Source organism: Leptopilina boulardi, unplaced genomic scaffold (genome assembly GCF_019393585.1).
Source record: "Leptopilina boulardi isolate dan_hultmark-lab unplaced genomic scaffold, ZJU_Lbou_2.1 LbouV2_177, whole genome shotgun sequence".
NCBI classification, from domain to species: domain Eukaryota; kingdom Metazoa; phylum Arthropoda; class Insecta; order Hymenoptera; family Figitidae; genus Leptopilina; species Leptopilina boulardi.
This window is the reverse complement of record NW_026137726.1, coordinates 447,524-460,709: the sequence shown is the minus strand read 5'-3', so window position 1 is coordinate 460,709 and position 13,186 is coordinate 447,524. Positions and strand designations below refer to the sequence as shown.

Sequence of the window (13,186 nt, the reverse complement as noted above, 5' to 3'; positions counted from 1 at the left end):
ATTTGAAATTATTTAACTTTTTTAGGTATTAAAAAATTCCTCTCAAATTGAGAGAATTATTTTTTCTATATCTAAGAAAAGTTTTCTAAGTCGCAAACATTTAAAAACAATTGGAGACTACAAAATTCGTTTGCCTATTAAAAAATCTTCTTATAAATGAATAATCTTAAATATAGAGGAATATAAATATTAAACTGTTGAACGTTAAATAATTGTTTTTTTCTGTGAAATTTTTTTTCTTTTAACAAGAAAATATTAATAAGAAAAAAAGGAAAGGAAATTTGAAAGATTGCTTTCAATTTGAGAATACTTTTTTTTACATTGTGCAGAACTAAATGTATATGAAGAGATGAAAAATAGAAGTATAAAGTTTCATTTTTCTCAATTTTTAACAACTTTTATTTTTATCTCGTCAAGTAATTTAAAAATTTTAATGATTATAATTAAAAATCTTTTCATCGTTGATTGAGCACATGACGATGCGATTAAAAGAGTCAATTGCAAAGAATTAATTAGGAAAAATGATTTTGTGAAAACATTTAGACTATATATATATATATATATATATATAGTATAAGAGAACAACTTGAATCCATGAATTGCTTCATGAAAGAGGGTATATAGTGTATAATTTCTCTAGAGAGAAAGGTTCACTTATTGATCGAAGTGAAATGAAAGTCGTTTATTCATAAAAGGGTTATTTGCATTTTCAGCTATGTATAATAAATGCAAACTCACAGCTCTTTTGGCTGGGTATAATTTAGAACTATTCAAGAGAAGGTATTATATTAAGGAGAAATTATTTTAAATGTGAAAATTGTGAAATAACTTTTGGTATAAGTATACATATTGTACGTACGCATATTATAAGAAATATGTACATACATATACCTATATTAGTAAATTCTGAGAATCGAGTAAACGTTGCTTATTGGTTTAAACAAATTGAAAAAGAAAAAATATTTTCACGCTCTTTATTCTTAAACACGGAATGTAATATTACTAATAAAAAAAAATAAAATTATAAAAAAGTAAAATTAATTAATTTTGCATACTAAATTTATTAATATATACTCTTTAAATTTGAATAGTGAGAATTCATTCACGGGAGGCATAAATATTCTTCACACTGAATTTGTTGAGCTTTTTAAGGGTTTTTGAAATTAATAAGCTCTAATTTCTATGTTATTGAATTTTATAGAATTTATATTGAATTGGATTTTTATATTTAACAAATTTTTAATAACTCAATTCATAATTAAATGAATTTTTATTTAGACGAAATTTTATAAAACAGATTTTCTAGTTGGCCGAATTTTCATTTAATATAATTTCTATTTAACAGAATATTCTAAATTTAAGAATAAATTCCATTGGAATAATTTTAAATAGATGCCAATGATGTAATTTTAATTTAAAAAAATACATTCTTCCAGTGTTGTAGTTTCCTGATATATAAGAACGGGTTATGTATTACATAAGTGTAATTTAAAAAGTTTTTCAAACTCTTCCTTCCGTCTCTATCACTTAAAAGCATTAGTAAGATTTTTCTAGACCACCATTTTATATTTTACGTAAATTTATTTTTGAAAATCTTTTCTCATATTTCATAAGCCATCAGTATATATATATATAAAAGTTATTTTTAGTTAATTAAAAAACGTTAATAAGATTTTTTATATTTTTTCTATTAAAAAATTTTTCAATTCAATTTTAACAAAAGTATAGACACTAAACATTTAAACGAAAAAAACATCTAATTTCAATATTATAGATACAAAATGCAAACAAATCGATCACATAAATATATATATATATATAAATATATCAGGTATATATCAAGGAACAGTTTGGAAACATCGAGATACACAATATTAACAGCCAGGAAATAAATATCAAATGGGAAAATTGGCAGGATGCATGAAGAGTTTTGTAGTAGGCTGGTTTTTAAAAAAAAATTAGTTACGAATTAGGATACAAAAATTATTTTTTCAAAAAATTGGAAAATATTTTTCGGTGAAATTTTCTTGTAATTTTTATAGTTTTGTAGTTGCTCACTTTACGAATAAAAAATTTAAATAGCAAAAGTCAAAATAATAGCAAAACCAATTTTTAAAAAAATTAATATTTGTGTCTCACTAGAGAAGGGACCTTAAGTCAAAAATATTTTAGGTTATGTTTAGTGATAGTTTTACTTTAATAAAAAGTTTCTTTTTAATTATAGGTAAAATTAAAATTAGTTTTTATCGAATTTTTTTAATGTAATGGAGATTTAAAGATAAATATTTTGTATTGATTCTGCGTAAGTATTTTTACTGAAAAAAATCACAAACATAACCTAAAAAATTTTTTTGACGTAAAGTCCCTTCTCACGTGGAGCGTCACATATATATGTTTTTTTTGTATCCTGATTCGATATTAAAAAAAAAATTCTCTTCTTTCCTTATACACTCGAACACAAAAAAGGCCATTGACAAAAAAAAATATTTATATATGTATAAATTAATAAATATTGTGACGTGTATAGTATTTATAATATATAAATATGGATAACAGTAACAGCCGCTGAGCAATTATTTTTCTGATTCTCGCTGAAGAAAGCTTCAAACAATAACGAAATATATATAGACACATTTTACGAATATTTAATATAAACGCCATTATTTTTGATAAGGCATTTATAGAACGCACAACGAATTTTTTGTTTCTTTTTTTTTGTATGTGACAAACCTGTAATGGCGATCTTCGCAGACCATTTACTCGTACCATCAAGGACTGATTGCTTCACTGAAGACATGTGACCATTGTGAGACTTCTCGTCAACCCCAAACACGGACCTAAACTCCGACGAGATTCACATAAAGTCTTCCAAATTTTTTTCATTACCTGACTTATAAACACATATATTTTTTTTTCGCCCACTGGATTATATAATTTTTTTTTCAGGTCACACATATTTTTTTTCTTACATGTTTCCGGTACACGGGGTCGAGGTGTTTTTTTTTTGCATTTGGTTTCTTTCTGGTGGCTTTTTAAAATATGTGCCGTGCTTTTTTTTGGCGCTGCCGCCAGAGAAATTCGCATATTATATAAAGAGAATATGTATAATGTGCGATGCTCATTAACAGGAATAAAAATTTTGCGCAACGTATCTTTAGATAAATTTAGAAAATGGAATGTAAAAAAAAGTTAGTAAAAAATATTTTTATATTAAGATATTAATTCCGCGAATTTCCAATTGACCGAATTTTAAAAAGGTGAATTTCTTTTTTTTTGTAATGATAGATTATTTTTAGTTTAGTGAATTTTTGGAATTTAGGTGAAATTTTATTAGAATATAATTCTTCCATAAAAGAGAATATATTTATTGAAAAGATGTTAATCAACCAATTTTATATTAATTATTATAAATGTTTATTTAACCGAATTTCTTTTTTAAAGAATTTTTAGTTAACACAATTTTTAGGCACCGAATTTTTATTTGTCCAAAATTGCAAATGGCCGAACAAACAATCGATTTCGGCGCGATTTTTAAAATTCACCAATCACGATTTTCTTGACATCTTTTGATTGGTTAATTTTTAAACAACACGCCGAAATTTTTCTGTCGATTGTTTGTTCAGCCATTTGCAATTTCGGACATATAAAAATTCGGCGTTTTAAGAATTCTGTACAATAAAAATTCGATACATAAGAATTTTGTTAAGTAAAAATTTGTTTCAAAAGAAATTCTGTTGAATATAAATTCGAAATAGGGTAAATGTACTAATTACGGCGCGTTTGTATCAGTTACGGTGTAACAATTACGGTGACCAAAATTACCTGTATTTTGAAGATACTTTGCCTACCGTAATTGAAGCCAATGGAAATCTTAAAAATGTTTCTATTACGGCGGGGGAAAAAATTTGATCTCAAATAATGAAATTAACAATTGTTTAAATGTGCATCTTTATTATAGTAATATTGTATCAAAAAAAGATTAAAATAATTTTTCTAAAATCATTTTGCAACATTTATATTAAATATAATAGTAATAATAGTTATTTTTTATAAACGCGCCGTAATTGATGCACTTACCCTATGAAAATTCGTCTGAAAAATAATTATTTCTAATAAAATTCTTTAAAATGAAAATTTGAACTAACAATTGGAAGTAAAAATAAAATTACATATAGTCGATCCACAGAAAAAAAAGTTTACTTGAATCAACCAAATATTTGGTTAAAATACTAAATATTTGAATTTGATTGACATCACTGATAAATTATTTAATGAAACCAAAAAATTGATCAAAACCAAAATTTTGTTTACTAAAATTTAATTATTATTTTAGAATTCAAACGAAACTAATCAATTGAACGAAATTTGTTTTTTTTTTCGTCTATTATAATTTGTCGTTGGAATTTTCATTCTTATGCGCGAATGGACATATTTCAGTTTGTCAAATACTGTTGACACGTTAGGTACACAACCTTTCGTAATTAACGGCAGTTGGTCGATCAACTTGTTAACGACGATGTCGATTAGTTGATGGCACGGTACCAAATTTCTCCACTCTCCATACCTATATATCCCTCAACCCCGTGACCTCGGACAACTTATTTCGATGTTGAATAATAATAGGAAAAAAACAACAACAACACCAAAATAATGACACTGAATTTTAAGGATCCAAAAAAGACTCTTTTTTTATTTCGAAATAAATTAATTTCAATTCTTTATTACTGAAAAAAGTGTTTGGTTTAAACAAACAAAAAGGTTTGATTTAAACAACCAAAATTTTGTTGATAGAACAGTAAAATTTTGATTTAAATACCAACCAAATGTTTTGGGTCGCATGATTATCTCATAAAAATCTTTAATTAGAAATTTCATTTTAAAGAATTTTGATAGAAATAATTATTTTTTAGACAAATTTTTTAATTTGTTCGAATTCTCTAATTTATATAATTTTTAAAACGCTCGAGTTTTTACTTGTCCGAAATTACAAATGGCCGAACAAACAATCGACAGAAAAATTTAGGCGTAATTTTTGAAATTGACCAATTAGAAATTATTAAGTAAATCGTGATTGGTTAATTTTAAAAATTGCGCCTACATTTTTCTGTTGATTGTTTTTTCGGTCATTTGTAATTTCGGACAAAATGAAAATTCGGCGTCTTAAAAATTCTGTCAATTAAAAATTCGGATAAATTAAAATTCGGTGAATTGGAATTTCATTCATTTAAAAATTCGATTGAATAAGAATTCTGTAAAATTAAAATTCGCTTAAATTCCGCGAAGAAATGTATATATAAATAAATTAAAATTCTTTTAATTAAAAAATCATGCGTTAAGAAAATGATTATAAAAGAAAAATTGTGCAAAACATAAATTCGGTGCCTGAAAATTTTATTAAGTAAAAATTCGTATAAAAAAAGAAATTCTGTCAAATGCCAAATTGAAAAATGAAAATTCGTCTAAAAAATAATTATTTCTATCAAAAAATTGTTTAAATTAAAAATTCTAATTAATGATAATAATGCGCCTCAAAGTTTTGCTGGAAAAAACCAAAATCCCTTTTTCTCAGTGTATATATAACGAGCATTATTTAGATTACATTTTAAAAAATGTGTACATGAGGATGGAATAAAATTAATGTAGAGCAATTTTCAGTATATTGAAGGTTGGCTCTCGAGTGGGCGATGGTGGCATTAGTTTAACTATATACGAAATGTCCATTTGCATAGTCATCGACATTTATAATTGTTGGAATAATTTTCCAAATGTACAGAGACATAGACAGAGAGAGAGTGTGTATACAATGAATTAAAATCGATTAATAGTGCTTTGGCGAGTTAAAAGTAAAATTTACAACAGTTCACACAAGTACCATATAATCGACAATATTCAACATTACAAATTTCTATGCATAAATTATAAATTTATGATCATTATTTTACAACGCGCTATGAAACAATAAATTTTAAATTATAATTAAGAATTTCAATGAATATAAAATTTTTTCGAAAACAAAAGTGCTTTTTGACAATTAAATTTCAAGATGACAGAAATTCCATTTAACTGAATTTTTATTTGACCGAATTATTATTTAACCAAACTTTTTAATTATTCGAATTTCCAAACTACTAAATTCTTATTTAACCAAATTTTTATTTCGGCCAAATTATTATTTAGGCAAATTTTTAATTGTTCGAATTTCCATTTGATTTGGCAGAATTTTCAATTTAACCAAGATTCCAAATTTGTTATTTAACCAAATTTTTAGTTTTTCAAATTTTTCAGTTAACCGAATTTTTTTTTTATTTTGCCGAAATTTTACTTCGTCAAACTTTCTTTTCTTTCAACTGTTTGTTGCAGATATTTGTAAATCTAATAATTTTAATTATTATCATTAGAATTGTAATTTTAGTGATTTTAAAAATTTGGGAAAAAATTTTTTTTACCTATAATGAATGTTTGGTTAAATATTTATTTCAGTTAAACGAAAATTTTAATTTATTCCATATGTCTTTCTTTGCATTTCACTTAATGCTACAATATAATTAAAGAGAAATAAATGACAATATAATTAGATTGTTATAAAAATAAAATATGACAATTTGTTGTCATCCTGTAAATTTTAGACCATTTCAACAGCTGCAAACAATGAACTTTTTAAATTAATACCTCTCTCTATATATATATATAACTGTTGAAAATCCAAGTGTAGGCAACAATGGTTTGACCCAGTTTTAATTTCGGACAAAATTTATCTATTAATTAATTTTCAACTTTAACGATGCATGAATATATAGAAGAGCCAATAATGTTATTTAACGAGGAAGTACATTTATTGAGTTGAGTTATTATTGAGAAATTAGAAAAAAATTGTTATTACTATTATCATTATGATTATTGCGAACAAGAATTTTATATGCGAAGAAATAATTATACATATAGCTACATAATTAATTTTACATGATAAAATATAATTATGGAATATTAGTTTTTAACTAGTTTTGTAAAATATTTTCCTAATTGATATTTTAATGTAATTAAAATGTTTGAGTAATATTTATTATTTTATAGAAATAAATTCTATTTTTTCTATTCTATTTTTTTTATTAAAAAAAAAGAATGTGAATTTTTGGATCCTTTAAATCAGTATGAAACGAAATTTCGTGAATTATGTATAGGTTTTCGTATTGAGTAACTTATTAAGATTATTTGAGAGCTTTGTTAAAAGAAAAAAGAAGAGAGAAATTGACGGAAGTATTAAAACAGACATACCGGATTAGCTCGAAGATTTCCGGTTTCTCTCGTTCTCTCTGCTTCATCCTCTCCTTCATGGCGGTGATAATACTGTTCGCCTTATCTTCTGCTCCATGTTTCGAACTCTTCTCAGCAGCTCCTAAAAAGAAAAAACAATTTATGGTTTTATAACAGATAATGTAGAAGACGTATATATATTTATAAATAATAAAAAATTATACGAGCTAGAAAAGTTTAATAGAAAATTTTACTAAGAATAATTCTATAGAACTATAGTTCTAGTGAAAAATTCTGTAGAATATTTCTTTCTAGTAAAAAGGCAATTTTTCAGCAATTTCTCTTTATAGAGATTTCAAAAAAAAAAAAAAAAAAAAAATTTTTAGTAAAACCTTTTCTCTTCGAGAAGCTAATCTTTAACATCAAATCAAAAATTTATTAAATTAATTCGTTTCAGGTCTATAAATAAATTTTATCGGCAAATGAAATTTGTTTACACGGAAAAAAATATTTACCTAAAATAGCGAAAGATTTAACTGAAACAAGTAAAACTTTTGCTACTATAGTGAAACGTTTCGCTGTTCCAGGTAAACTTTTTTTTCCGTGTATAATACAGTGGAACCTCAATAATTATCCGAAGCCCTGTTATCCGAACCGTAAAACATTTTATCCGAACTTCTGTTATCCGAACTTTTGTTGCCTTCCCGAATCTTAAAATTTATTTTTATTTTTTTTTTCATTTTTTATTTTAAAAATTTCATCATTCAAATTTCGCTAAAAAACGAATTTTTCAAAGCAAAAGGAAAAAAAATAAATACTTCGGATAATCGAGGCTCCACTGAACATTCAATTTTTGAGAGATCAATATTTTTTTTGAATTAGCTTTGTGTATATATTTTACATTCAATTTTAATGATCCAACTCTGAATATAATTTTTTTCATGTTATTAAATTTGCGTATTTTGTTCAAAACAAATGGAAAAAGTTTATTTTTAAAAAAAGCGTAAAAGTTTCAATTGCTGAAAAGATTAAAAGGAACATAATACTTAAGGAAGTTGAGTCCTCATTTTTCGACATTACATTTTCATTTTATTTTCATCATTTTTTTTTCTTCTTTTTTATTCGTTAGCAGTTTTTTGTAATAAAAAGTTTCTTATGATTTTTTTCTGTTTTTTTCCAGAAAACATACATTTGTATTAGTCGAGGCTCAATTCTAAAAATGGAAAAAAATAAAATGAATGCAAAAAAATACGCACAAAATAAAAAAATAATGTAAATAATTTTTTTTAAATTTTTTCACTTAAAAATATGTAAAATTCAAGTACGTTATTTTAATCCGATAAATATAAATAATCTTTAGTATATTTAATAAAATGCTTTTAAGAAAATTTTATCAGATTAAGGTCACATTTGGAAAAAAAAATTAATTTTATTTCAGAAGTAAATGAAAATTATTATGTACTTTTGTATTATTGTATTATTGTATTATATTATTCAATTTCTGTAAATCTAAGCTTTTAGTAAAGAAATATAATAAAATATATAAATATTTCTATTTATTTGGAGAGGGTATAAATTGATAGGATATAAGAAAAGGGTAATAATTCCTCTTAATATAAGATTAGGTTTTCTTGAGTGCATGAAGTGCTTCGATTAACATGTCAAGTTCCTCCTAAAGTTGTTATCCGAAACTATTATCATTGATAATTAATGCCGAGGGCACTTTATCATAGAGTAGATGAAAACTTCTTTATTGCAATTCAATTTTCAAACACTAATCTGATCAAAAGTAGTTTTTAGTTAAGAGAATGTGATTTTCTAAATGTCCATTTTTTCTTATATAAAATCAAATTTTTCTGCTACATATAACGCTATTAAAAAAAATATATTCTTAAATTGAGGATATTACACTGAGAAAACTGTTTGGTATCATGTATCAAAGTTTGGTTGTCCCTACCAAATTTTTTATTTGATATATGTGCAACTAACCCGTTTGGTTGGGAGTACTAAATTTTTTTGTCCAACCGTTAAATTTCGCTCAATTGAATTATTTAGTAGGTGTAACCAAATAATTTAGTCTACGTAATAAATACATTTATTAGAATGAAAAAAAATGTTCTGTTGACGTAAATAAAATTTAGTTATTTCAACTTACTGTTTTCGTTGATTAAAAAAAATTTTTTTGTAGAAATAACTAAGTAATTTATTTTATATAAAATAGTTTATTTGGTCATTTTTACGATTTTGTATAAAAAATAAGGTATTTTAATTCAAGAGAGATGAGATTAATAATATAACTTTATTAAATTCATTATGCTTAGACATTACAAAAATAATTTATCTTCCCGTAAGTACACACTACGCGCGTTTCATGAAATATCTCAAAATGATATCGCATAAAATTGAGGAGCAAGTTTTCAAAAGTTGATACATTCTCTTAGCAAACGTTTTGTCACTTCGTCAGCCATTCTTTCGAAATAAAAGAAACACTTTCAGTACACTTTTAAAAAATAAATATTTATAAAACTTTAATGACACTGCTACGATAATAGACCAGCCGAACAATAAAAACACATGACATAAATGATCGGATAAGCATAACGCGGAAGAGGTCCACGACTGACTAGGCCCTACGACCGACGCCACATTTTCGAGAACAGCGCGTGCGCAATTCTGCGTGCCAGCGATTTAGTACGGAGAACCAAACTGTTTAGTTCGTAGACATGAAACCTTCAAAAATATTTTTTGGTAGAGCAAACTAAATTTTTCGATTGATTGCCACTTTCTTTTCTGTTGTGCCAACCATACTTTAGTAAGGCCAACTAAAAATGCTTAACTAAATTATTTTCTTATTATTACGATATTATTTTTCTCAGTGTAGTCTATTTCATTCTTAAAATAAGAATAAATATTCTAAAATTTAAAATATATTCTCAAATTGAGAATAGAATATACAAAATATATATTCATAATACTCTTAAAATAAGAATATTGGTGACAAAATTTTCTTTTGATATATTTTTTCAAAATACTACTGTAAATACTTAAAAACATATAATATTCTCAAAATTAGAATATTCTGCTTTTAAGACTATGCTATATACTAAATTTTGATAAATTTCTGTTTTTTGTGGAGAAAATTATTAATTAGTTACAATTATATATGATTAACATTTTTTTATTTCAATTTTACCACTGTTTATATATGACTCTATTAATCAATTTCTAAACTCAGGTGGCATGCAATTTTGCGTATTTAATTAAACGCGAGTGCAAAGCTAAAGTTTTTGCCGCAAAATACGTTGGTCGGTTCTCTCTGCATTCGTCTGTGCCAAAATTCGTGGCTTTCTCCCGTTAAGAAGATTACATTATGTTCGCTTCGTCGCTTTTCGATGTTCTCATAATAGAAGGTAACTCATCCAACATGAAAATTTACTTCCAGACATTATTAAAATGAAAAAAAAAATAAATAAAATCGCGCAAAAAATGGATTTTTATAAAAAAAAAAAAAAAAAATCTAAATAATTCAGTGCGAGCTTTCAGAATAATCCAATGAATGATAAAATGTTATTAACGACTCAACGTTAAAGGGTTTTTTTTAAGCTCCAAGAAAGATATTGAAAAAATATTGACAAAAAATACTATGAAAACAGTAATCTCATATTAAGAGGAAAATTTTGCACTTTATATTAGTATTTCACGTTATTCCCTTTGAGTAAAAATATTTTCTTTCAAAGTAGATTTTATTATTATTATTATTTTGATAGAAAGAATGAGAAAAAAGAAGTCGTTATTGGCGCTTTCCTCTTCGTGTAAAAGTATTTGTTTAGTAGTAAGAGGAAATAAAGATAGAAATTTAATGTTTATAAACAAAGCTCTTTTTATATATAAAACTAATTAATAAAAAATACAATTTTTGAAATATTTGAAGAAAATATTTTAAATAAACTTTCCTCTCAATTTGAGAGGAAATGTTTTTGTCTACAAAGAGAAAAGTACAAGTATCTAAATATAGTGAATATAATTTTTGCTTCTAGTGAAGGATACAAAACAATGCGTTTTATTCTCATATTTAGAATAAAATATTTGCAAAATGAGAAAAATAAAATAATATATAATATTCTTAAAATAAGAAAAAATTTTTCAAAATAAGAAAAATTTTCTAAAAATAGAAAAATTATTCTCAAGATATGAATAATAGTTTCAAATAAAGAATAACATTTGCAAAAGACGAATATCTTTGAATTTTTCTTCTTGCTTTGAGTACTACTAAATATAGTACTAAAAAAATAGTACTAAATATTAAAATAATATTTTCGAGAGAAGAATATTTTTCAATTTAAGAATTGTTTCTTATTTTGAGAATATTATATTCTTAAAATTAGTATGAAAATAAAATATATCAAAAATATGATTCCTAATCTAATTTAAAAATACAAACTTAACTCTTGTTTAAGAACATAATATTATATATGCAGCTTATTATTACAGTATTATAATATAATAAATTTCAAAATAAAAATAATATTCTTAAAATAAGAATAATGCTCTTCAAATTAGAATAATGTTCTTAAAAAAAGAATTATATTTTCAAAATATTCATAATATTGTCAAAATAAGAGTAATACTTCTCAGATTAGAATAGTATTCTCAAAATAAGAATAATATTATCCGAATAATAATAATAATATTTTCAAAATAATAACGCACTCTCCAAATAATAATAATATTGTTAAATTAAGAATAATACTTTCCAAATAAGAACAATATTCTCAAAATAAGAGTACTACTTTCCAAATAGGAACAATATTCTCAAAAAAAAAATATTATTCTCTAATAAGAATAATATTCTCAAAATAAGAATAATATTCTCCCAAAAAGAATGGTATTTTGAAAATAAGAATAATACTCTATAAATACGAACAATATTCTCAAAATAAAAGTAATATTCTCAAATAGGAATAATATTCTTAAAATAAGAATAATACTCTCCAAACAAGAATATTATTCTCAAAATAATAATAATAATAATTAAAAGGGCATTTTTATTTTTGTCATCTTATTTACTTTGTTAAATAAATAAATAATATTCTCAAAATAAGAATATTCTTCTTAAATGAAGAATATATTTAATTTGAAATTTTTTTTTCTGTTTTCAAAAATATTGTTCTATTAATTTTATAAGAATAAAATTAACGAATTATAATCTTAAATAATATGCGCAGAATTATATATTCTCAAATTTAGAATATATTACCGTTTTTTCTATATAAAAAAGACAAACAAAAAAGAAAAGAAAGAAATATGTAGTATAGAAAATTGTACTCACTTTGAAGGCAGTCAGCATTGAGAAGATCCTTGCACTTTTCGTGACATTTGACACCACATTCCATACATCTCACGCCTTGTCTCGCAATGCCCCAAAGCAATCCTTCACACTCGTAACAATAGGTTGGAGAAGTGGCAGTCCAAGTGACAAAGTTGTGAGGAGTCGTTGACGAAATCGGGTAAATCATTGCTTGAAGTGTTTTCTTGTATACGTGCATCTTCTACAGATGACATAGTTAGAAAAAAAAATATTTGTATATTAATAACAAATCTTATATATATAGTAGAATATAATTATTTATAATTATTATATTATATTGTTAACAATCTAATAATTCTTCAGGGAGCATATCATTTTTCTGTTATTAACCCATTTCTGTCATGCAATTTCAACCCCTAATTTATCATCTTATACCTCTTGACATTCCACTTACTAAAGATAAACACACATCATTCATTTAAAAGAGAAAAAAATTAACTGACAGTTCTTTTTTTAATATTTTTAATATTAATTAATGATTTAAAATTTCTAAGAATTTTTATATAAATTATATATTGAAGAAAAATTTTCTCAAATTAAGAATAAATCTTTGGCTATTATTTTTTT

The 13,186-nt window shown here is 24.3% G+C and overlaps 1 protein-coding gene across 6 annotated transcripts in view; it reads right to left on the bottom strand.

Moving 5' to 3' along the window:
• LOC127277714 (uncharacterized) overlaps positions 1-13,186 on the bottom strand; it is a 217,568-nt gene that overhangs the window by 54,532 nt on the left and 149,850 nt on the right. For 4 of the 6 annotated variants that reach the window (XM_051299022.1, XM_051299024.1, XM_051299026.1 and 1 more), the window contains 3 exons: positions 12,581-12,800; positions 7,273-7,393; positions 2,731-2,837 (listed from right to left, as the gene is read on the bottom strand). In XM_051299022.1, coding sequence (XP_051154979.1) covers positions 2,731-2,837; positions 7,273-7,393; positions 12,581-12,800 — 448 coding nt within the window. The remainder of the gene's footprint in view (positions 1-2,730; positions 2,838-7,272; positions 7,394-12,580; positions 12,801-13,186) is intronic. The other 2 variants (XM_051299021.1, XM_051299027.1) reach the window with 1 other exon arrangement.